Genomic DNA, 27,336 nt, shown 5'->3' on the forward strand with positions numbered 1-27,336 from the left:
TTCCTTCAGGGATTCTGTTTCATTAACTGTAAAATGGGGGTGAAGGGGAGGTAAGGTAGAAGATGAAAATAGGTGATTTTTGACGTTCTTCCCATTTTATTATTCTGTCTTTTGGGAAAACAAAAAGAAGAGAAATGAGTCTATTGGGACATCACAGACTACAGTTCCCCTAAGTGATATTTCTTAAAACAGAAACAAAAAAATCTTGAAGAAGGATCAAAATACCCCCTCCAAGGAAGCTATCATACTGATGGTCCCAGAACTGCAGGAGTCACAGCAGACACTATGTTCTTCATCCTATCCAGGAAAATTTTCTCTCTCCCTTTCAAAGGAGGATGACCCTGTTCATCCCAGATATTCTGATTCTATCATATTAATCTCCTGATTTCTCATTCTTTCACAACAGGACACAACCTGTGTTCCTTCCATCCTTCCATATCTTCAATCCTTCTCCCTCCTCTTCCCTTCCTTCCTTCCTTCCCTGCCTTCCTTCCCTTCCTTCCTTCTTTCCTTCCCTTCCCTCCTTCCTCCCTTCCTTCCTTCCTTCCTTCCCTTTCTTCCTTCCCTCCTTCCTTCCTTCCTTCGTTCCCTTCCTTCCTTCCCTCCTTTCTTCCTTCCTTCCTTCCTTCCTTCCTTCCCTTCCTTCCCTCCTTCCTTCCTTCCCTTCCTTCCCTCCTTCCTTCCTTCCTTCCTTCCTTCCTTCCCTTCCTTCTCTTTTCCTACTTGTGTCTGCCCTCAGTTCATGTAACATCTTTTATTGGAAGGCTCTGCTGATTTCCCTAGCTGACAGTGTTTTTCCTCTCACCACATTTTCATTTATATACTTATAGACTTTCTTGCTGTATCTCCCCATTACAATGTAAGCTCTTTGAAAGCAGTTGTCCCATCACCTGCCACAGTGTCTTGCACACAAGAAACACTTAAATTCTTATTGAATTGAACTGAATTTCTCCACTCCATTTCTTTCTTCCTTCTAGAGAAGTTCTAGTTTACATAGTTGCCCATTTCTTTCTTAGAGCAAGGGATATGGATTTTTCTCATTATTGTCTCTCTGCTCCATCAGGAGGCATGAGTGTCTGTGAAAGCCCCCAAATATCTTTCAACAATAGGGTAGGGCAGGATGGGCTGGGACATTGTTGCATGACCATAATGTCTGGGTATTTATGAAGTCTAAGGGTGTGTACTGTTTGGGTGTCTGTATACAAGACAAACCACAGGCTTTGGCTAGAAGGAGAAAGAAGGTATGACAGTACTCAGAAAAAGTTGGATTCTTATTACTTTAAGACCAAGTCTACATAACCAAAATGGGTAGACGACTACAGAATTATCAAGTGAAATTTCAAGGGATGAAAGTGGGGGCAGTGTAGCCAGAGGTGTCCAATTCCCAATCTTTAAAACTCCCTTGGGATGACACAAATCAGATTCAATTGCACTTGGGCAATGTTTAACAAAATAAAAATATAATAAAACACAGATAATGTCAATTTGTGGTTTTCTAAGTCAGTATGTAATCTGCAGGGATCCATTTCTATTTGATCTGCTATAGACAATCAATTTAATTAATCTGATAGCTAATCTATATCACAATGGGGTGGATAGGCAGGAGTGTTCCACTCCTATCAGATATAGTGTTCTAGTGTCTAGTTTGTTTCTCCTGTGAACAGAGCAGGCTTGACCATAAACAATTCAGCAGCAGCTCCTTAGAGTTACAGGCCTCTTTCCTTTCAATCCAGTGAAAAAACAATATGGTACCAGGATGTGAGAACACTAAGGAGGCATTTAGATGCTATATAACTTTGGGCTATTCTCACCTTGATTCCTCCTAGTCTGGCTTTTAAGATTCCACCCTCTTTATCCAATATCATTTTCCTTCTATATCTCAACAAAGCTTTTGTTCCATCATCTTCACTTATGTTACTTCAGATACTCTCCCTGCCCAAATGACCTTTTGGAATGCCCTTACTCCTCATCATTTCTTATGTAAGACACCATGATGAGAATGTTAGAACAGAGAACCAGTCATAAGAAGCCCAACCTGAAAGACTGCCAGAAACTGCTTGAGGCCACATTTTTCTCTCCCCAATATTAAGTTCCAAGAGTGCAAATTGTCTAAATGATTCTTTTTTAACACGTGGTGATTGCTGGCACAGAGGAAAGAGTACCAGGCTTAAGAATCAGGAAGATATGGGCTTAAATCAAAACTTTACTCTCTGGGTGACCACAGGCAAATCATTCCATCTCTCTGGTTCCTCTTCTGGCAAATGAGGATAATAATAGCCAAAGTGCCAACCTCCCAGGTTTACTGTGAAGCTCTACTGAGATAATATAGGGAAAGTCTTTGCAAACCTTAAAGTGCTATATAAAGCTATAATTATTATAGCATTATAATATTTACCACTTCATTAGGAACCATTTTCCGACAATTGTTTCATATCTATGACTTATCTCCATAACTGAACTAAGACTCTTTGAAAGCAGGGATCAAATCTAATAGAGAATATCCTCAAAAGTACCAATAATTAAAGCTATTAATGCTTAAAATTTCACTGAGACTTTTGGGGCACTCTGTACTTGTGTGTATTTTCCATGTCATCCACTCCAGTCTCAATTCAACGCATTTGTTAATTTCCATAGCTCCAAATGCCTCTTAAAACAGGTCTTTGAGGCTCTTCCATGCAATCTGAAGAGGAAGGATGGCAAACCTTATTGCCTTTCTGCTGGCCCTCACCAGGGACATATTTGTCCAGGGACTCCAAAAAAGGGCACATTTTTTACAGTCTCCAAGAAACAGTATTATTCTCCATTGCTTCTCCTTCAGTGCTCCCAGAACAGAGAATATTCTTTAAAAAGTCAAGAAAACAGTCTCACTTTAGATAAAAACAATCCAATTAAGAAGTCCTACCTGTTACTAGTTAGATGACAAGTAGTAATTAGAGCACTAGGCCTGGTATCAGAAAGATCTGAATTCAAATCCATTAATTATATGAGTCTGAGCAAACTCTGTTTGCCTCAGTTTCTCCATGTGTAAAATAAGCTGGAAAAGTAAATAGCAAATCACTCCAGTATCACTGCCAAGAAAACCCCAAATAGGGTCACGAAAAGTCGGACAAAACTGAAAACAATTGAAGAACAATGTCAACAACCTGTTACTGAATGATGGTCAGAGAATGGAGAATCATAGGGAAAGCCTTGCTCTTGGTGGGGAATCCATTGTTTCTGCTAGAATTGAAACTCTAGGTAAAATGAATTTCTTACTTGATTGACAGAGACCATTCTGATGGCTTTTGTACAAGCAAAGAGGGCAGGAAACTAAAATTATGTCACTTGGTTTTCCTACATATGACATTAATCTTTCATTAAGCTATTAATTAAAATGAACTGATTAATTAATTAAAACAAATTTAGCTGTTTGTTCTCGAAGAGAACTGTGATATCAAGGAAATGTTGCCATGACATGCAAGTGAATTACAAGGCATTCCTGGATCCCTACCATTCATACTATGATATATTCACTAGCAAAAATATTCAGGAAGTGGGGGGGGGGGGGAAGAGACAGGAGATTTGTCATTTCAATTTTCAATCAATTAAGGGTGGAGCAGAAAATTTATTCTGTTTCAACTCTTGCTGAAAATCTTTGTTTTCCACTACACTTTCCCTTCATAAATAAAGTCTAAGGGAATAAATTAGAACAGGACTTCTTAAACTTCTTCCACTCGAGATCCCCTTTATGCCCAAGAAATTTTTACATGAATTGAGGTATATAGGTATATAAACTAATAATACAAATCAAACATTTACTGATCATAAATCATAATTTTGCAACACCCATATTCAATTATGCAATCCCATATGGGCTCATGACCCACAGATTAAGAAGCTTTGAAAAATACTCTCACATAATTTAGGACTTGATTGAACAGCATATGTTATTTTTTTAAACTGTTTCATTTACCTACTTTTTTTTTCAACTAAATGTAAAGTCCTGGAGGGTGGGATCTATGTTTCCTACTCTTCTTTAAAACAAAAACAAAAAACTATTGCAGAATTGGATACCTACCATACTCTCCATAAATATTTAGGTTGATAAATTTAGAGCTGGAAGAAAACATATAGTTGACTGAATCCCAGTATCATAAATTTACAGCTTCAGTAGAATTTAAGAGATCATTAAGTCCAACTTCCTCATTGTACACATAAGCAAACTGAGGTTGAGAGAGATGAAGGTATTTGCCCAGGGTCACAGAGCTGGTGGTAGTATTTAAATTTAATTTTTCTTGGCTTTAAATTCAGTACTTTAGCTAATGTACCATCAAGCCAACTCCTATTTTCCCTCATTTACAGAGAAGAAACTCATTGATTAATTGATAATTGAACTTTTCTTATCTGACAGAGAATCTTATCTTGCAGGGACTAAGAACTGTTATTCTCAATATGGAGTGCCAATTTTTTATTTAATTAAAAATTGAACTTTATCACACAAAACAGTATTTCTAATATATGCAACAGAGTAAAAAAAAAAAGAATATTGCACATAAAACCATAAATCTCTACTCCATGCTTGCTTTTTTTCTTTAATTGTATAATAAATTCCACACATTGATTTCAAAACACAAACTCCGATTATTTCGGACTTAGTACAGATGCTGTAGGAGTAGAGACTGAATTTGTAGTGAGCCAAGGCAACCCATGTGGTTTGTTACTAATTCCTATTATTAACTTACTTCTTTGTGATTTGCCTATTTTGTCCTAGAGTAGAAGGATGAAAAAAAATTCTGACTAATTAAGGGTTTTGAAAGAACACTGGATTTGGAGTAAGAAGATCTGGCTTTGAATCCCAAAGCTCTGCCACTTCATCTTTAGGGGCTTCACTTTCCTTATTTGTGTATTTCTCAGGAGTGGTTGGAGAAGGTGATTTCTAAAGTCCCAGGAAGATCTAAATCCATTTTCCTAAGGTTCCAAGTCTCATCTAAGAATGAAGCCTGAGGGAAAGGGACAAGGTAGAAAATTTTTGACTGGGGGAAGCAGGAAATAGGCCTTAGATATAAAGCACTATAGAGGATGTTTTAGAATATCTGGGATGACAGGCCCAGAGGGGAATTGAAAGTAGAGGTGGAAGGGCTCTAAAGACTGACTTTACCATTCTGCCTAATCTCTTATCACTTCTTGGATTAAAAAACACAGGCAATCTTAAATTGGGAGAGGGGATGTAGTAAAAGAGTATTTTTTTGTTTTGTTTTGTTTTGTTTTTGCTAAAAAGACTTTTTTTCCTTCATTTAAATAGCCTTTTATTTTTCCAGTTACATGCAAAGAGAGTTTTTAACATTTACCTTTTCAAAATCGTGTGTTCCAAATTTTTCTCTTTCCTCCACCCCTAGACAGTAAGCAATCCACTATAGGTTAAACATGTGCAATTCTTCTAAACATATTTCCATATTTGTCATGCCACCCAAGAAAAAATAGGTCAAAAGGGGGAAAAAACCACGAGAGAGGAAAAAAAAACAAGCAAACACCACCATGACCACCTCCCCCCCCCCAAAAAAAAGGTGAAAATGCTATGCTTTGATCCACATTCAGTCTCCATGGTTCTCTGGATACAGATGGTTCTTTCAAATCTATTTGAACTGCCTCATTGTTGAAAAGAACTAAGAAAGATCTTTTATTTTGAAGGAAATAAACATTTATTCATTTTGAAAAGACTTTTAGTGAGAAAGAATACTGCTAATATGACAATTTAAAAATTCTGAGTGATCACTGATGTATGAAGGTAAAAAAATGACATTATAATATTGGTCAAGTAGTTACAGATAGCAGCACTACTCTGATGTAGCTTTACCAGTGAGAAGAAAGAACTAAGTTTTAAAGAATATAGCAACAGCCAATTGTTTTGGACCCTAGCTCCTTGGCTAATTTCTGGCAATGGCTGTGGTCCTTTTGCTATATACTATTTACTTCAAGAAAGAATATCTTTCTCATATTTCTTGACAGAACTTAAAAAAAATTAATGGCATATATATATATATATATATATATAGTTTTGTGTACATACATATTACACCTGGAAAAATTTAAATGAGTATCAAAGGAAACAGATCAGTGGGCAATAACCCATCAAATAATCAAATATTTGTTGAGTGCCTACTAAATGCAAAATATTGTGCCATAAGCACTGGAGGAAGTAAGAACAAACAATAATATTAATAAGTCTCTATGGATATAAGACCATCCATTGGTCTTGTTTCTTTTCTAATTATCCCTAAAATAGTAAGGTTAATCTTCCTTTGAAATGCATAACAGTTTTATCACAGGCTGTTTAAACTCTCTGATGGCAGGAACAGAATATTAGTTTTCTCTCTAGAAGATAAAACTCAGAGAAAGGGGTTATGAATCAAAATCATTACTTTTCTATCTACCTACTACTGAGAAAGGTGTGGACAAACAAGTTTAGGTAAGCTTTGGGCTAACATTTTGAATCTATCAAAGGTGTAATAGTTCGTTTCTGGCAGGTGTTAGGTACAAGAGAGAAACTGGTCAGGGGTGAAAAAGGGAAGGGTGATAGTTTCGGTGAGGAGGACCATTCAAAGGTGTGCTTAACCACATAGTCTGAAACATTTCCTGCACTCGTGGAGTTTCCAATATAGTGTTCAATTTTTTCCATGAAGCCTCATATAATAGATTTTATATGGATCTCATATAATAACTATATAATAATAATATAGCATAATTATATATTGTATAAACTCTATACAATATTGACTATTTTCTCACATGACTGTTCATAACATATTATAATAATAATAATAATAATTTACATTTCTAGAGCTCAAGCTGGAAAGAACGTTTGAAACCATATAGTTTACCCTGTTCCTTTACAAAAAAGGAGTGTGTGTGGAAGTCAAATGATTTGTCCAGAATGACCTGAACTTAAATTTTCTGACTTCAGATACACTGATCATTTCACTGTCCCAACACTTTAAGTTTATAAAGAGTTTTCCTCACAACTCTACAACATAGTACAGGAGGAGAGGACTGTTGAAAGGTGAGAACTTTTAAAAGGAGCCCTTTTAACTTTGCAAATGTATGGAAAGCTGGCCAGCCCTCTGATATTCTCTACTGATATTTCCAACTCTAGGGACAACCAAGAGTGGATTTCCCTTATGTTTGATCATATCTCTCTCAAATTGTCTGTGCAATCAATTGAAATAATTCCCTCAAGGAGATATGCAATATGGCACATGTAATTGAGAAAAAATACTATTTAAAAGAAAAGAAACCCTAGCACCTTGAGGCTAAGCTGTCTTAATTGGTAAGTGAACACAAAATGACATTCCCCACTACAATCTACCTTGCTCCAGCCCAAAATAATGCTTCATATCCCATACAAATATCCATCCCAGCCATCTTCTTGTCATGTGCTCTGCCCCTGAGAATGTGCCCAAATCAAATGGATACCCAAATGCTTCTGGACAGGATGTAATAATCAAATCCCTTATGAATTCACTCATCAATTTCCCTGGCCAATTCTTCCCCATATGGATTATATTTCCCTTTTAGAAAGTAAGTTCTTTGAGGGCAAGGAATATACATTTTCTTACCTAAACCTAAACCTTGGAACATGGTAAGCATTAAAAAAATGTTACATTCATACATTCATTCATTCAATTTCTTCATACCCTGAAAAAAAAATCAAAACTGCCTCCAAACCAAGGCATTGTAAATATAAATATTCTTATTTGACTAGATTTTAAGAATTGGTCTGCTTTGGGGGCTGGTTTATCCCTTCTTCCTCCTTGTCCCCCCAATACTTCAAGTCATTCTCAATTTGATTATTAAATGAGATCCTAAAATATGAATTCTTTTTACCCATTTAACACACATATACTCTTTAAAAAACCTAAAACCTAAAATATATCAACTCCAGGTTATTCATTAAAACTCCACCTCCACTCCCCAAACTGACGTTTTCTTCTAAAGGAATGTCAAGAAAAAAAATTGTACATCTGTATCCACCAAGTCTTGTGACAGATTCTTCCCGGACTATGTGGGCAAAGGGAATGAAATCACTTCAGAAACAAGTCGGTTTAGACACAATTCAGAAAGATACCTCCATCAAACTGTTCATGAAAAGCCTCTAAAATAAAAAGATTGCTGGGAGAGATAGAATAAGAAGAGATTATTTAGCAGATTTCTGCACAGCCACGAACCTCAGTGTTTATTTCCAGCTGTCTACCACAGAGGATCAAGGATTGGGGAATAGAACGGTTTCCTACCGAAAAGGCCATGGGGTTCCGATTGGCGCCTCTCTGTGCTTCGGTTCTGGTCCTTGCGTTTCTTGCTCCCCCTGAGGCTGCCAAAACGCTTCATGAGCTGCCCCGGGCACCGGAGCACCGGCAGCCTGAGATCATAGCCAGTTCTGGGAAAAGTGGCCAACAGCCTGGGACTGCCCAGGGTTAGCCCCCTGGGCACGTGGAGGAGCAGGGAGGGGAGGTAAGCGATCCCCCCAACACGAACCCCCACTAAGTTTCCCAACAGTAAATTCCACTCAAGTGACAAGCTGTCAAATTCTGCAGGATCCACAGCAAGCCCAAACAGAAAGGGGCAGGGGGAAGCAACCCGGAGCCAGCAGCCAAGGTAGACAGCAGGTCAGCCCCAGGTCTGCTCTTACTGTACTGCCTGCAGTCTGCAGAAGGCAAGAACCCTTTGAAGTGCCCACTGGTTCTGCTGTCTGAGCAGCCAGGGCAGCCACTGCCCGAAGCAGCCAGTCTTGTCCTTAAGTAGGCAAAAAAGCTGCCAGAACCTCACGCCCAATCTTCCCCAGGAGAGCTGTTTATGAAGCGAAGGTCAGGAACTCAGTGATGAGCTCCAGGATTTTTTTTTAAGGAAGGGATGGCAAAGACTAAATAGGCAAAGGAAGCCCAAGCCCACTTGCAGAGAAATGTCATGTGCAATTGAGCATGATGTCTCTTTAAAAAGACTGTAAAAGGAAACCACCCCGTACAGACAATTCTTGGCACCAATTAGCCCAAGCACATTCCTATTATGACATGATATCACATAACTATTTTGATTCATGTGTTCTAGGTCTCTCCTGGGACGGAGTAGGAGGGCTGCTTCTTGATGAAGTAAGAAATAAGTAACTGGTTTCTGATCTGGAAATTTCTGGGCATCCAGTTAATGAAAGAATAGAGGCAATTCCTTAATAAAGGGACACAGGGTTGCCCCATGAATTGAACTGGTATCTGCAGTAAATGCATCATTTCCCAGTGTCCTGGACTTTAAGAAATCTTCCTAGCTTATATAGGATGTGCTTTGAGAACTTTTGTAAAATAGTATTTTTTCTTCCAAATACATGTAAAGATAGTTTTCAACATTCATTTTTATAAGATTTTGTGTCCCCAATTTTTTCTTCCTTCTTCCTTCATTTCCTACTCCTCAAGACAACAAGCAATCTGATGTAGGTTATACATGTACAATCATTTAAAACATATTTCCATATTTGTCATGTTGTGTAAGAAAAAAAAACCATGAGAAAGAAAGAAATTAAGTATGTTATAAAAATAACATACTTTAATCTATATTCAGTCTCCAAAATTTCTCTTTGGCTGCGGCAATTTCCATCCCAAGGCTACTGGAATTGTTTTGGATTACCACATTGCTGAGAAGACCCAAGTCTATCATAAAAGTTGATCAATATAATCTTACTGTTACTGTGTACAGTGTTCTCCTGGCTCTGCTCACTTCACTCAGCATCATTTCATTTAAGTCTCTCCAGGTTTTTCTGAAATCGTCCTTTTTTATAAAACAACAATATTCCATGACATTCATATACCATAATTTCTTCAGCCATTCTCCAACTTTTGGGCATCCACTCAGTTTCTAATTCCTTGCCACTACAAAAAGGGCTGCTACAAACATTTTTGCACATGTAGATCTTTTCCCCTTTTTATGATCTCTTTGGGATACAGACCCAGGAGAGACACTGATGGATCAAAGGGTATGCACAGTTTGAGAGCCTTTTGGGGTTCCAAATTGTCCTTCAGAAAAGTGACAAAAAAAAGATGCTGAGAAGAAATTCTTTAATATTTTTTCTGCTTGCCAAACTGACTTTAAACCTTCACCAGAATACTAAGATTGACTCACATATGTAAAATGCTGTAAGGTTTGTTAAGTGTTTCTCCCCCCTCAGACTTTGTGAGATAAATAGTGCCAAATATTCTTAATTACTTTTTGTTGATAAGGAAACTGAGGCTGAGAGACTAAGTGACTTGCCTGTAGTCACATAGCTAGAAACAGTGGGAATCCTGAATCTGAACTCAGGCCTACGGTTTCATCAGTTCCATACGTTACAGTACGCTGGAAAAAAGGTTCATTTTTTGGTTCTGGCTCTGCCTCTAAAAATTAACTGGAAGATAGTTCTTCATCTGTAAAATGAATGGACTAGCTGTACTCTAAAGTTCCTGCTGTAAAATTTCTATTAGAATCTGGATTTTTTAAAAAAGTTCTTTCCCTCTCTTTATCTGAATCACCATGCAAGCTGAGTACAAGACTGTATCAGATCAGTTATCATCAAAATGAGATGATTCTACTGACTGTACATTATTTGGGCACAGGAGAAACCTTCAAAATTGAAATACCATGTGTTATGAAAGCATAATTATTAGTTATCTCTGGCATGTCTGACTTTAATCTGTAGCATGTCTGGAAGCGAGGGGGCAGGGGAAGAAACCATGAAAACAACCCATGGAGGGCAACTTTCTGACAAAGCCAGGGCCAAGGAGCATAAAATAATCCATCCATTGCATACAACTGCAGGTCCAGCTTGTCTCCATGTTTTTTCTTTTTTCGGTTCCCTTGCTTGTGAACAGGGGAAATCATGATCCTTCCCCTCAAAATCTGCTCAGCCACCCAATAACTCATAAAACAATTTCCAATAACATAATGGCTTCCATCTTCAAAAAGATATTCTATCATTTGGAAAAACAGAAAGGAAAACCAAAAAAAGTGGGAAACTACCCTATTTTAATATGATCATATATTTAAGAATTGGAAGGGACCTGAGGATCACATTTGCATTTTACAGCTAAGAAAATTGAGGTTTGGATGGCTAAATAACTTAACCAAAGTCGTTTGCATAAAGGCTTCTTTGCTACATTTGATACCTGTAGGCTTGGAACCACCTTCATTGAACAGATCATGAGCAGTGAGCAAATAGCCCCACCATCAACCCTGCTTCTGATGATTGTGGTCTTCTTGACTGAATCTACCATACCTTCCTAGCACTCTCTGTCATAATGAACCACCTTAAAAGTTTAACTTTTTGTATTCCTTAGCTTGTGGTATCTGCCAGGCCCTTTTCAGGATTATAATTATGAAAACTAGGCAGGATTTGGATAAGCAAAGAGGAACTGGAAGAATATTTCAATCAAGTCTATGCTCAGGTGGATGTCATAAAACTGAAAGTTCCATCAGGAGAAAAAAAAGCTAGCTCCAAAGAGTATAATATAGCTGCCAGTCCTGCCAAGTCCTGAAGCTCAGATCTTATCTCAACCAAAATTTGACACAGGGTAGCTCAAGCATTTTTAGAGTTCAGTCTTAGGTTAGCTCTAGGCAATCAACTGGATGCCAATAGGAATAGAATTATTTTTTTAATTTAAAAAAAGTTTATATGCTCCTTCTGGACAATACCTCCAAATTAAGTATACCAGTGAATTAAAAATGGTAAATTTAATTTTTAAAAGTTAAAGTTAAAAACTTAAAGGTCTTTTCCATCCCCATGTGTATATTAACAGTATTCATATTATCTTACATCTTGATATTGTATCATCAATTATATGAGAAGAAAGCTAAGTCTTTTTGCTCATTTTTAAACAAGTAGATGGAACCAGATGATATTTTAGGTTTCTTTTAATACTAATATCTTTGATTCTAGAATTCTATGAAATATAACACAGTTTTCAAATTTCTTAACTCAAAGTTAGTCTAAAAACAAATAAAATCAAATTTCCTAACTCAAAGTTAGTCTAAAAATAAATAAAATAGTCTAAATACATTTTTATTTATTTTATATATACATATATAAATTTTAATTTAAATACATTTTTAAAAAAAACACACATTTGCATTCCCTGATATCCATGTATTTCTCTTTGTGCCTTCATTCATTCATTCATTCTCTCACTCATTCAATCTAGTCCAGAACATTCCAGTCCCAGTTAGGGGCAAAAGTAAAATCAGCAGAGTTTTCTCTCTGTGGCAAGGGCAGAACTTATCAGTTGCTATGAACTGAACTCAGCATGAAAACAACCTGAATGAATCCAATGTCTGGCGTGGCGTTCCATAGCTCCTGGAAGGAAGAGTTCAATAAATACTTAATGACTCGTCTGGACTGGGTCTTTGGGGAGGAGAATGAGTGTGTGTTGACTTCTACAAAGTTCTTACCCTGTTGTGAAGAAAAAAGCTTTGAAATCAGAAGCCTGGTCTTACTCATAAATGTCATCTGTACCAGTTATACAGAAGAAAATGGTTTTCTTTTCATTCTCCACTTCTATCTTCTTCCTCTAGGTAATCAATTAATGAACTGATCAATAGCCATGCATCAAGCATCTACTGTGTGCAAGCCACTATATTTAGGTGCTGGAAATACCATGAGAGAAATGAAATAGTAACTGCTCTGAAGGATCATACAATTTATTGGGAAGGCAATGAACACAAATGTATTATTTGATAAATTAGGGAAGACAATATAGAAAGTGCACACAAGAATAAGATTGTAGATAGATAGATATTTAATAAATGTTTATTGTACTTCATGCTTAATAAATGCCGATTAACTTACTGGCTGAGTAAAATTTTTTAGAATATTTAGAAAATTTTGAATGAGAGAAGCCGAAGGTTTAAACTATGATTTTAAATAAATGCTATGGTCATTACAAATATAGTAATGATGCATGTCACTGGAGGACTTTCTCTCAAGGACACCAAGATATGCTCTTGTCTCATTCAAAGTTTACCTGGCATAAGGTCAGCAGGTGTACATATACATGATGTAATTTAAGGGGGATGACGTTCTCTCTTGTACCAAGTGTTTCTCCTATACCAGTATACTTCATATCTGTTCTAGTATACTTCAGATTACTTTAATGAGAAAAGGATTACAGTTGGTTGCCCCATAGTTACACAAAAAAAGGCTTAAAATGTAGAAGGGGAAGGAAAAGTAATAACTAAGACTCAACTTGAATATAAATAATTGATAACAAGACATTTTCCATCAGGTTTTTGATATAAAGGGAGAAATTATAAAGGCACTAGGTTCTTGTTGGGAGAAAGGGGAGGTGACGTGGGTACTCCTAAAGTGGGTAAAAGGGATTCACAGAAAGCATAGAGAGGGTATGGTAAAAAGAGACTTAGATAATTGTATGGTTCTGAAACAAGTTAGCCATGAACCCACAGGACCATTGGAAAAACAGAGTTATCATGTGAAATTACAGAAAAAGCAAAACTATTTGGCTCAACTTGGAGCCTGTATTCACTGGGTTGCAAAAATGCATTCCAGTTTATGTTTGTTTAGGAAACCATGGGAAAGGGCCTAAGAGTATCTCAGGCTTCAGAGCCCTCAATGCTGGGCAGTACAATGCTGCCCCTCATTCATGGGAATTGGTGGCTGCAGGAGTGCCGTAACAATTACAGGGGTGGGAATACATTCTGCTATGGGAGATTCCACAACAAACTCCCCATTCTAGGTATTTCCGGAATTAGCTAATGCCTCAAAACATACTAAATCACCCCAAGTGAAATCCATCAATTTGCATAGGAAGCCATGCCAAAAAATGGCATGACCCCAACAAGAAACCTGGCCAGCCATGCAAATCTTTTATTTCCTACTAATTGTTTTGATTTCTATGATATATAATATCTGGATACTTGGAAACCAAAACAACTAATAGGAAATAAAAGATTTGCATGACTCATGTACTGCCTTCCACATGAAGTCTTTCCAATTCTTTCAATGCTAGTACCTTCTATCCTAAATTATCTTTTATGTAATTACTTGACATTTATTCTTATTTTCTTCTTGCATATAGAAGAAATTCTTGTATTTCTTATATTCCCTACAAGAATAGGAGCTCCTTCCCACTAAGGACTGTTTTATTCTTTATATGTGTATTCCCATTGCCTATCACAGAGCCTAGGAATATGGTAAGTCCTTAATAAATGCTTGCTGACTGAATCAGAGCAGAAGTAGAAAAGAAAAACAAGTAGTTAGTGGAAACCAAGAGAATTTTTGATATATACAACTTCGATGTTTTACAAATTGTACAACCTCTTGAGGGACTCCGAGTTATTCTAAAAGTTCCAAAACTCATGGTCAACCAATTCAATTTCTTAGAAGTTCTTCTCAGAAAAGGGGGCAGGAAGGGCTACTAAAACCTCTTCCACAGCAAACAGAAAACAGAAAGTTACAACTATCCCCATCTTCTGGGGTCCTCCTCTAACCTTGACTAACCAATTTATTAGTCATTAGGGGTCTCACAGTAAAGTGTCTATCCATGACTCAGGCAGACCATCTCCACAATTGAGAGTTAAGCTCTGATTTTATTTTATTTTTTTCTTTCTTTTTATTAATTTATTATAGGTTTTTATTGACAAAACATATGCATGGGTAATTTTTCAACACTGAAAACTTCTATTCCAACTTTTCCCAGTTGAACTTAGGACCAGACTAATTCTATAAATCCTTAAAGAACAAGACCAACATGGATAAGACTTGAGAATTATAAGAATAAGAACTGGAAGAAGAAGCAGGGTTCCCAGTCTTTTGAAAGTAGAAGAAGATCAGAGCCACCAATGCAGAGGATGGAAAGCAAAACCCCTAAAATCAGCATAGCTAATACCTATGCTGATTACTGGCTTTTCTCCATTTCTGAAACCTAAGGGATTTTTTATACCAAACTCTTAGATGGTAACTTAGGTGATTTGCAAAATTCTCTTATTATCTACTGCTTTTTAAGATTCCCACAACAACTCTGTGATGGAGACAGGCTAAGTGGCTAAGTTAAATAAAATTATGTGCTTAATAAATGTTTATCGATTGATTGAAGCCAGTCACAAGGCTGGGACCGGAAATTCCTAGTCTGCATCCTTCCACAAAATCATGCTGCCTTCTCTATATGTCTCATTACAATGTTGGAGAGGGGAGGATACAGCAGTAAGCAGCTAAATAAAAAGCCTTTTGGACATTCATGTGACAATGCCTGAAAAGTGCTCAGAAATCCTTGGAAGGACTTCCATGATCCAAAAAAAAAATCCTGTTACCTAAGAGGGTACACCATCTCTATTATATAGAGTTGGAAGCAGTCACAGTAACATGAGGGAGCACATGTTGGCTATGGCTCTCTCCCACTTTGGTTGCCACATATTTGTTGCAAAACACTGTGTCATGTTTCATGGAAAATTCTAAAGGTCATTTCTGTGCTGGATGTACTAAGTGAGATGACTGTGTCATCTCATCAACATCTAGGATGTCTCTTTCCTGAGAACTATTTGGAGGTTATCACTATGGAGAATGTGCTTCCCTTCCTTCTCTCCTGCCCTCCCTTCTGCAGCTGCAGCACCACCCCCTCCCCACTTTTAAACTCTTTTTGCTACCCTCATGGTGAGAAGGAAGCCCATTAGAACTATGGCCACTCTGAACGTGCAGAATAAATCATAGCATGAATTTTCACAGGGGAAAAGTTTGTTATCAGTGTGACTCTTGTTAAAAACTTGATGTATATCCATAGCGACCTCATACTTTTTAGGACTTACAATACATTCCACTCTACACACACCTAGCAATTAATGAGCTACTGTTTTCCTCTCTGAGCATGTGAACTACAGGAATCTTTTTCTTCCTGCCAAAAATTCTATATAAGTTGCTCTGAGTCTCACCCCCATCTCAATCTTTCTACCTATTTGACTTTTCTCAGAAATAAATACTCTAAAGATGCTGTTGAGTGAGATACTGCAATTTATATTCCCAAAAATGCTACAGAGATTAAAGTAGAAAAATGCTGTGAATAACTTAACAAGATTCTTCAAAACAAGTAAATATTTACTGTGAGGATGATCAAAAAATATGCTGAAAAACATAGTTTATGCTTGATTCTATCTTAACAGAAAGAAACTCCTATACTGATGGCCAAACAAATGAGGATCAATTGTTTATAAGTAGTCAGACCATCAATTAGTTAAAGGTCAAAATTAACATTAATTTTTTTAAAAGGCTAAGGAGGAAAATAAAGCACTCTAAACAATTGCTACTACCTTACTGAACAATGACCTTAACTGTTACCATTTTCTGCAAAGGTTATACAGATGTAAAACAAATGCCACAATTAAGAAGCCAAGTGATTCCAGAAACAAATATTTGAGAGCCTTGTCAAGCAGAAAGCAATGGCAGCCAAGGTCAACACGAGTTAGTAATAGAAACTAATTTTTAAAATATTACAGAGAAAGATGGTGGACAATTATGAATAGCATTGCCACATAAAACAATGAAAAACAGTGGAAGCAAAACAAAGCTTGATGTGAGGTTCAAATGAATCATATCATCCCAAGAATATTTATCATTTACATTGGAAAAAAAGATAAACAGGTGTAAAATATAATATATTTATCAATGCTTCTGTAGTAATTACTTTGTCATCAGTGATAAAGGAATTAATACATTTAGATACTAACATTTGAGGTATAATTTAAAAAATTAGAGATGACAGGTGGAAGATGAAGTCAGGAAGAATGGCTAAACCAGACCAAGTATACAACAAGGAAATCCATGTTAAAAGTAATAGAAACTGAAAACACTGAGAAGTCATTCTACGTGGTATTTTGGAGAAGGAAAAAAATGGGAAAAAAATCAAAGATATTAATAACAAAAGTGATATCAAGAGAATAGTGATAACTATTCATTCTTATATCTACTTTTTTCTCTTTACCAAATCCTTATGAGAGTGACTTGTGGTACAAAGTGTCCTTGAAAGTAAGGAAAGAGAATAGGCAGGGTTTTGCAAACAATTCTTCACAGCACACTGTACCTTCATAATTATGCAATTGACTGAAAGACACAGGGCATAGAGTCCCACTGTATTCTCTGTTTGTTGATTTTTTTAAAAAAGGTTTTTGATTTAAAAATGATCAAAGTGCAGTCTTCAAGGCTCTCCTCCAACAAAGAATCTCTCAATCATGATTGCACACAAGTTGGTCTAGAGTTCTAAGGTTTTTCAATGTTGTTTCCTCCTCACAGTATTTTTGTGATCATCTCATATACTGATCTGCTGGCTCAGTTAACTTCATTCTCCATCAGTTCATACAAGTCTCTTCATATTCTTCTGAATCTAATATATTCCTTATTTCTTTTGGTGCAATAGAATTCCATTCATTTACAAATCACAATTTATTTAGTGTAAATGATGGATACTTAATTTGTTTCTAGTTTTTTACTATAACAAAAAAGTGCCCCTATAAATATTCTTGTACACATTCTTATACATTTCTCTGTTACTAACCCTTCTTTAGGTTCATGACTAATAGTAATATTGATTGGTTATTATAGTTTGGTGACCTTTTAGATATAGTTCCAAATTATTTTTCAGAAAGGTTAAACCAGTTTATTCATGGTTTCATCAAAAGTACATTGCTAAATGTTTGTGGCAGCTCTTTTTATAGTGACAAGAAACTGGAAGCTGAGTGGATGCCCATCAATTGGAGAATGGCTGAATAAATTATGGTATATGAATGTTATGAAAGATAAACGATTAGCAGGAAGCAGGATGATTTCAGAAAAGCCTGGAAAGATTTACATGAACTGATGTTAAGTGAAGTGAGTAGAACCAAGAGAACCTTATACACAGCAACAGCAAAATTATACAATGATCAATTTTGATGGATATGACTCTTCAACAGCAATGTGATTCAGGCCAATTCCAATGGTCTTGTGATGGAGAGAGCTATCTGCACCCAGAGAAAGGATTGTGGGGACTGAATATGGATCATTTTTTTTTATTTAATAGCCTTTTATTTACAGGATATATGCATGGGTAACTTTACAGCATTAACAATTGCCAAACCTCTTGTTCCAATTTTTCACCTTTTACCCCCCCACCCCCTCCCCTAGATGGCAGGATGACCAGTAGATGTTAAATATATTAAAATATAAATTAGATACACAATAAGTATACATGACCAAAACGTTATTTTGCTGTACAAAAAGAATCAGACTCTGAAATATTGTACAATTAGCTTGTGAAGGAAATCAAAAATGCAGGTGTGCATAAATATAGGGATTGGGAATTCCATGTAATGGTTTTTAGTCATCTCCCAGAGTTCTTTTTCTGGGCATAGCTGGTTCAGTTCATTACTGCTCCATTGGAAATGATTTGGTTGATCTCGTTGCTGAGGATGGCCTGGTCCATCAGAACTGGTCATCATATAGTATTGTTGTTGAAGTATATAATGATCTCCTGGTCCTGCTCATTTCACTCAGCATCAGTTCATGTAAGTCTCTCCAGGCCTTTCTGAAATCATCCTGTTGGTCATTTCTTACAGAACAGTAATATTCCATAATTGAATATGGCTCATAACATAGCATTTTCACCTTTTTATTGTTATTTTATTGCATTTTGTTTTCTTTCTCATTTTTTCCTTTTTTATTTGATTATTCTTGTGCACCATGATAATTGTGGAAATATATATAGAAGACTGCACATGTTTAACATATGTTGGATTACTTTCCATCTAGGGGAAGGGATAGGAGAAAGGGAAGGAAAAAAATTTGGAACACAATGTTTTGCAAAGGTTAATATTAAAAATGATCTATGCATGTGTTTTGAAAATAATAAACTTTAATTTAAAGAAAACACATTGTTGTGTCTATCTGGTCATATTCTTGCCAACAAATTACCATCTCTGCCAAACTGATAAGTGTATGGAACCTCAGAGTTGTTTTAACTTGCCTTTCTCTTAGTACTGGTTACTTAGAATATTTTTATATGGGTGTCTGATAGTTTGTAATTTTTTTCATTTGAAAGTTAATAGCATACATAAGTATTAAATTGCTTGACATCTTAGGGAGGGGGAGAAAAATGAGGGAGGGAAAAAAACCTTTTTAAATAAAAAAATAAATGTTAAAAATTATCTTTCCATGAATTGGAAAAAATACTATTTTAATAAAGAAAATTACCTGTTAATCTCGTTGATCACTTATTTATCTATTGGAGTTCAAGCTATTTTTTCAACACAGATGTTCTTCCAGTGATACGCTATGTTTACAAATCTTATAATACCATAATCCCTAAAGAATCAAAGCTGGGAATGATCAAAGGGTAATGGTGAGAAATAGAACAAGAATAAATAGTTTTCAATGATGACCTATGCTCAAGCAATGGTGCAAAAGATTTCATCCAGGAAATGTTTGAGCAGAATATACAGGGCTCCATTTGCCTCAGAAAATGAAGGATTTCTTGAAGAATCATACAGAACCATATAAATTGAGAGGTAGGAGGAATTTTTGCAGTCATCTACTTTAACCCTTTCACAAAAGAAATGTCCAATGCAACAGACAAGAACTGCCCTGCAAGAGAAATTGTGGGTAGACTGTGATCTGCATTGATGGAGGAATTCACACATCGATGAGATTTTGGATTCATTAGCATCCTGAAGAACATGACAAACTGTAAAATCCATGTGTCTAGATCCCACTTCAGACAAGAGATTAGCTCAAAGAACACTTTACTTACATGGCCTGCTAACACTTCAAACTCAATAGAGACCACCAAAACCTCCCCTAATGTACTGATTTCTGGATATGGTACCACCATTCTCCAAGTTATTCCTAAACTCTTTTCTTCCTCATGGTGTATGTATAGTCAGTTGGAAATCCTATTGCTTCTATCCCTATAAATCTTTAATATTTAATGGTTCCTTCGTTTCCCAGCCAAGTACCATCACTCTATTATAGGCCCTCATTATTCTCAGATTGTTGCTGCCTGCAATAGAGAGGTGATGCAGTGGAAAGAATATTAGCCTTCAGTAAAATGGAGATAATAAAAGTACCTCCTTTACAGAGTTGCTGGAAAAATCAAATGAGATAAAACAGGATAAGCACTTTGCAGATCTTAAATTAGTGTTTTATTAACATTAGCCATTATTGTTGTTCTGGCTTCTAGTTTCTTCTCTTTCAAATCTAAATTTCATAAAGATGGATAAGAAAGACTTAATCTGAATTAAGGTGGCAACCATATTATTTCAAACTTTTTGGTAATGTCTCCTCGAATTAAAATATAAGTCCCTTCAAGGAGGGGATTCGATCTTCTGTTTCATTTTTGTCTCTATCTTGAACTTTTTATTCCTCAATATGAATAACAACAATGTTTGAATTGAGAAATGTGCACAGTAGATTCCACACAGTGAAGATATAAAGGGACCTGAAGCTAAGGAACAGAAATTATCTACAAGTTCATAAACTCCCTTAGGATCAAGATTGGTGGCTCTAACTTAGTACTTTCCCCTTTGATTAGGACCCTTATGTATAACCCCATGTCCTTATTCTAGCTTGATGTTGATTCCTGCTACCTATCATTTCTAGATTCTGGGATTCATTTTTGCCCTTGTAGAAGGCATCCAAAAAGATACTGGCTGATCCCAGTTAATTTCCTCAGAATTAAAGTTTCACAGGCCATGGAATCTAGCATTCAAACAGATTAAATAACAAATTAATTGTAAATTTATTCTCCTGCTTGCCTTTCTGGATTTTTGACCATATACCTTCTCCTAGTCTAAATGCTGGTTTGAATTAAATTATACAAGTGATGGAAGCTAAAAGAGCATTATCTGAAGCTAAATTGGATTTGTGGCACCCTGCTTTTACTGTAAATGCATAATACATCAGACTTCAGCCAAAACTTTGACCTTCATGGAGAGAAAGCAAATGCAGTTATCCCTTCCATATTTTTGGAATTAGGGTACAATACCCCAACAAGCTAGAAAATCTGCATAAATTTTTGTCCCACCCTTCATAAATACAGAACAAATCTGCATTGTTTTCTTTTCCTTTTATAGGATAAAATAATGTGTAAATGCACAGTACTTCATTGTAAAATTTGAGTTAAATATTTAGTCATAGGCTCTGTGTCATTTGCTGGTCTTTGTGTGTGCTTCTGCACCCAAAACGCCCATTTATTATGCTGACCTATGATATATTGAAACTATGATAGAGAAAATTCTCAATGGGTTAGGGACAACTGTAGGCACTGCTCAGGACTTCTAGCCCATGGAGATTATTAGAAAAGAAAACGAATGATTGGGTCATTATCAAGTGAATTTGGGCTACTGGGACTCACATTCTAGATATCTTGGTCCAGGAGAAAGTGCCTTTCCCCTTTCCTTACAACAGTTAATTTTTATCAAGAAAGTGGCTTCCACTTATACAGACTCTATGACCTCAAGCAAGTCATTTAACAGTTGGTCTCAATTGTAAAATAAAGAGTTTGGGCTCATTAACCTCCAAGATACCTTCTCAGTCTAAACTCTGATCCCATGAATTTAAATGAACTGATACAGAAGGAAATAAACAAAACCAGGAAAATAAATTATAAGCACAGGGAAAAAACCATAGAAAGATCACTAAGAAGAAATGAATGCTGTATAATGCTTGGTTGTAAAACAACCAAGATTGGGCCCGGAGAAAAGGGACCCTGCTGTCCTTGGAGAGGTGGAGGATTACAGCTCTAAAATTGTATAGACTTTATCAAGCATGATTCTTGTGTTGGCTGGTTTTACTCAGTTGTTATTTTTTAAAAAATCTAACTCTATACAGGTGCAAGGGAATAAAGGAGGAACACATTTAGAATGAATATAATATAAAAACAAAAGCACCAATAAAGCAAGAAAACAAACAAACAAAAAAATGTAGTGTCTTCAACTTTTCATTTTGCTAAATCTATAGACATTAAATGTTTGGCTAATTGATTGAGAAATGTCTTTCATTTTAAAATGTGTCTATCTGCCTAATTTGCTCACACAAGATATAGAGGGAAAGAGAGAGATAACATATTAAGGGAGTAGCTACTCTTAGTATCATTGTCCCTATATGTGCACTTCTTTTGCTATAGTATTCTTTTCTCGGGAATTAGGGAGAGAAAGGCAATGTGACCAAAACAACAACCCTACAGGGATTCTCCTTTAATCAAATATAGAGAGCTTTCTATGTAAATAAGTCTTGTCCCCTCAAAGTCTTCATTTTAGGAGGCCATACAAATATTCCAATCATGATGCCATGGATCAGAATATTTCTTTTAGTAATTACAGAGTCTATGATGTCATTGGTCTTATCCATCCTCAAAGGGAGGCTGTGATTTTTGGAAACCATTTGCTACACTTCAATTTAAATGATACTTAATAAGTGTCTCTTACTCATAAGGCATGGCAACATTGATTTTGGTTGAAAAATTGAAAATAAACAATGACATTACTCATGGTCTCGTGGCTTATCAAGTGATCCTAAAGGTTAATTAATTTTAAATGAATTAATTTGTTAATCAATTAACAAACATTTATGAAGTGTTTACTATGTAGCAAGCTCTATGTTGGATCCTGGTGATATAAATAAAAAAAGACTCATTTGTATGTACAAATTCTGGTACATTTGTTAAAAACCCATTCTCATACTTCACAAAATCAAACCACTACCCCTTGAAAGTGAATCCAAACAGGGCAATTTAATTCACTTTCCTGAAGAGCCCCTTATTCTGGTTAAGACTTCAGAGAGAAATCCCAAGGTCTTACAGGCAATGATTATAACCTGTCATTAGAATATTATAGGGTTGTATCCATCGAAACCATCCACCACTGTGCGTCACCTTGAGTGAATGCAGAATGCAGCAGTCAGATGAGCCCAGACCAGGGTCCTGTGATGCAAGCTGGGATTCCTTATCTGATCTCCCCATGGTATTATTTTCTTGGCTGCCAACTAATGTCTGGCTTAAAAAGAAAGCTCCAATGTCATTCCCTGGGGTGGCTGGCAGCTAGGTCTCTGGGACATTCCATTCGTACCATGTGACCGTAGTGTAAGGAGCAGGCCTTCTGCCTTGGAAAACCGGGGCCATCTGCTCTGAGGAGGTAATATTTGGGCCAGTTTGGACATTAGGACAAGCAGCTTTTGCTTCTTAAAAAAGGAAGACGGGATCCTCCTCTGGTCCACACAATGGCCAACCACTGTTCCAAAGGACTCATGACCAAATGTGTTATCTATCTCCAGAGAAAGAGAACTGATGGACTCAGAATGATAACCAAAGCTTCTTTTCTTTCCTCTCTCCCTCCCTCCCTCCTTCCTTTCCTCTCTCTTTTGAAATGGCTAATGGGGGGATTTACTTTGCGTCACTATACATATTGCTGTTGATCTATTTTCCAGTCATGTTCAACTCTTCATGACCGTATTTGGGGTTTTCTTGGCAAAGATGCAAGAATGGTTTGCCATTTCCTTCTCCAGTTCATTTTTACAGATGAGGAATTGAGGCAGACATATTTAAGTGATTTTCCCAGGGTAATATAGGCTAAGGCTGGATGGATTTGAACTTACAAAGGAGTTTTCTTGGCTCCAGGCCAGGCATTGTCCACTTCACCACATAGATGCTCATAAATATATCTATATATTTGTAATAGGCTATTTGTTGCCTTCACAAGGGGAGAGAAAAGGATGAGAATTTGGAACTAAAAATAAAATAAAATTGAATAACTTTTTTTAAGAAGGCCTCCTTTCCTTAAGTAATTAAATAGATACAGAATAATTATTTTTTTGGTTGACTTATTGTTATTCTGTAGAATTGAAAACAAGACTACTGACTTGATTTTTTATTTGTGTGTTTATCAAGGTAAGACTGAGTCTTCTCTGTAATTTAAATTTTTAGTTGACCAAGGCTTCTAGAGATGCAGAGTCACATAGCTAGTGTGTATGAGAAGGTTTTCCTGATTTGTATAGGAAACCTTTCCCAAACCCTCTTACTTCTAGTCTCCCTTCTTATAACACTTCCTATTTATCCTATTTATACTTGCTTGTATACACTTGTAGCTCCTTTTGCCTCTTTTTGTGTATCTCCACTGCTTAGCATGGTGTCTGGCACATAATGGATGCTAATTTTACTGACTAACTTTAAAGCTAGCTGTTGACTATACCATGCTGCCTCTCATGTAGCTTTCTTTTTGAATTAATAGTCCTTTCTACTTCCAACACTTCATTAAGAAGCTTTCTTGGGCAATAGCATTTTTCTTATCATCAGACTTATAATTTCCTTATAGTGAAAAAACTCTTTCTCCCAAAGCAGGTCAGCAGCTACTCTGCAATTTATAATTTTCATGAGTTTCTTGAGGTTAAATAACATGCTTAAGATCACAAATGCAATAAAAGTATAAGTGTCAGAGGCAACTGGAACCCCTTGTTTACTGACTCCAAGGCTGACCTGATCCTCTATGTGCAACATCATATGGCCTTTCATCTTGCACATAATAAGTGGGACATTAATTCATATCACTGGAACTATGGACACTGACTTCTGTTCTGACCAAAACACACTTCTGACAGTCAGTCCCTTGATATTCTGAGTGAAAGTCCACAGACTGGATCACCAAAACCTTTCAATCGATCAATCAACAATTTATTGAGGTCCTACCTCTTGCCAGGAATCGGGCCCTGGGGATGCAAATACAACTAATAAAACAATCCCTCCTTGGAAAGAATTTTAAATTCTAGGACTTTTGCTCAAAAATAGCCATAAATTTAGCTTCTTTTGCCTCAATCTTTTCTTAACAGATACATCCTCATATTGATCCTTTTCTCCTTCTTGTTCCCTTGCTCCAAATAATTTTTATTTATTATTGAGTCTTCTTTCCCAGGTAATCTCCTGGCTACTCACTTATCCACTATTAATTTATACTTGCAAACACTTTTAGTTACATACAGCATACATAAAATGGTTATAGCAAAAAGGGGGAATATGCACTTTCTCTTTTTCTTTCTCTCTCAATAATATATATATATATAAAGAGAAAATATACATATATTCGCTTTATACACCCACACATATGCATATATCCATTTATCTATCTATCTATTTTACTTTCTTCCTTCCTTTCTTCCTTTATTTCTTTGCCTAGAGGGAATAAGAAGGCCTATCTATCTATCTGTCTGTCTGTCTATCTGTTTATCTACCTATCTATCTATCTATCACAAGAGGGAATAAGAAGGCCTAACATACCTGTTAAAAAGGATTGAACCTGATAAGTTCCCCTTTCTCATGATTCACACACAAAATACCTGAGTAGACCATTAGCTCCCTGAGGATAGGGACTACTACTTTTTTTTATTGTATTCCTGATATTTAGCACAGAGCCTTGCATATAGGACACTCCTGATAAATGCTTGTGTTTGTTATAGGATTGCAGCTGATATTTTTCAAGTTACTCCATTTTTAAACTCATTATCTCTTTTCTCATCTATGCAAGTAAAGACAGAGAGACAATACCTTTGTCTCTGCCAAACTCAGTTAATTTTCTGGTCCTTTCATATGCAACCATTTGCATATGGTTCTATATCCTATAATTTAATCAAGAAGATTGAGGGACTCAAATGATGTCTGTCTCCTGATTAACCCTCTTTTTTCCACTTGTGTTTAAGTGACTCCTTAAGAGGAGCTATTATTCTTTGCCTGTGTATCTCCAGTACACTGCCTTGCACATAGTAGGTACTACATATTTTTCTCAATTTCCAATTACATGTGAAGATAGTTTTCAACATTCATTTTTGTAAGATTTTGAATTCCATATTTTTTCTCCCTCTCTTATCTCCCCCTCCCAATAAAGCAAGCAATCTGATATAAGTTTTGAATGTACAATCATTTTAAAACATATTTTCATATTAGTTATGCTGTGAAGGAAAATCTAGGACTAAAGGGAAAAGCCATGAGAAAGAAAAGCAAACAAAATAGGAGAAAATAGTATATTTCAATCAGCATTCACTCTCCAGAGTTCTCTTTCTGAATGTGGATGACATTTTCCATCCCACATCTATTGGAATTGTCTTAGTTCTTATCAACAATACAGTAATCCAAGTTTATCATAGTTGATCATCACATAATCTTACTGTTGCCATGTACAATGATCTCTTAGTTCTGCTCACCTCACTCAACATCAGTTCATCTAAGTCTTTCCAGGCTTTTCTGAAATCAGCATGCTCATCATTTCTTATAGAACAATAATATTCCATATATATGTATATTCAAATACCACAAAATATTCAGCCATTCCCCAACTGATGGGCATCAACTCAATTTCTAGTTCTATAATGGGCACTATAAACAAACTAAGGAATAAATATTTGCTAGTTAATTGGCTAAGACCAAGGCAGAAATCCTATCTATGCCTGTTTTAGGAAAGGGAGTTGAGAGAAGAGAAAGGTCCAGGGAAAATGGGTCCAATTAGAATTAAAAGGGAGAGAGGTCAATGATTTCTGCAGTATACTTAAAGCTCTTTGCAATAAGTCAAGAGCTATGGAGCCAGTCCCTGATCTCTTGTCCAATTTCCCTTGACCCCTTCCCTAACCACCTTCCTTACATATACTATCTTGATGAGTGATTCTTATAAAAATGACATTCCAAAAAAAATGGCCTTGATTAACTTCATTTGCCATTTCTAAATCTAAAGGTTTTGCATATTTATTTAGGAAAAAAACTAAAAGAGTGCCTTTGATTTTTGTCAATAGGAGTATCCTTGAAAAATGAATTGCTCAACAATATGGGAGAAAACCCTACAGATGTTTCTTGCCACACTATCTGCCTTTCTTTTCAAGGCAGAAAGGTTAGACTGGAATATTTATTTCCAACCTTTGCTTAATGATACCAATACCTCTGCTAATAATTCACAGATTTGTATTTCTGTCTCTTGTTTTCCTAAGGACTAGGAAGCTTACTGTAGCTTTTTGCTCTTCAGAACTCCTGGAGCATCCAAATCAGGGCTTCAATATGGTGGGGCAGAAAGGCAGGAAGCTCAGTGTTTTCCCAGGAAGAACGCAAACCATACTTCGTAGGGACTGAATAAGAATTTTCTTAAAGCATAACGTTCTAAAGTTGGATATCTGGAAAGATGTTCCAGATTTCAGGATGATAAAATACAGGGATAAGTTATTTTAGAGAAGCGCTAAAGTCTCACTCCCTAAATCCTTATATAGGAATCCTTACAAGGAAGGTGGTTAGGGAAGGGGTCAAGGGAAATTGGACAAGAGGACAGAGCTGGAGAGGATATTTGGGAATACTGAAT

At 36.3% G+C, this 27,336-nt stretch overlaps 1 protein-coding gene across 5 annotated transcripts in view; it reads right to left on the bottom strand.

Moving 5' to 3' along the window:
• PRKAG2 (protein kinase AMP-activated non-catalytic subunit gamma 2) overlaps positions 1 to 27,336 on the bottom strand; it is a 420,981-nt gene that overhangs the window by 197,263 nt on the left and 196,382 nt on the right. The window contains exon 1 of one of the 5 annotated variants that reach the window (XM_031939461.1): positions 8,268 to 9,331. The exons of the other annotated variants lie outside the window; for them this stretch is intronic. Within the exon in view, the coding sequence (XP_031795321.1) occupies positions 8,268 to 8,361 (94 nt within the window). The 5' untranslated portion in view covers positions 8,362 to 9,331. Of the gene's footprint in view, positions 1 to 8,267; positions 9,332 to 27,336 lie in introns of those variants that run through there. 5 annotated transcript variants of the gene reach the window in all.

This window comes from Sarcophilus harrisii, chromosome 5 (genome assembly GCF_902635505.1).
Source record: "Sarcophilus harrisii chromosome 5, mSarHar1.11, whole genome shotgun sequence".
Taxonomy (NCBI): Eukaryota; Metazoa; Chordata; class Mammalia; order Dasyuromorphia; family Dasyuridae; genus Sarcophilus; species Sarcophilus harrisii.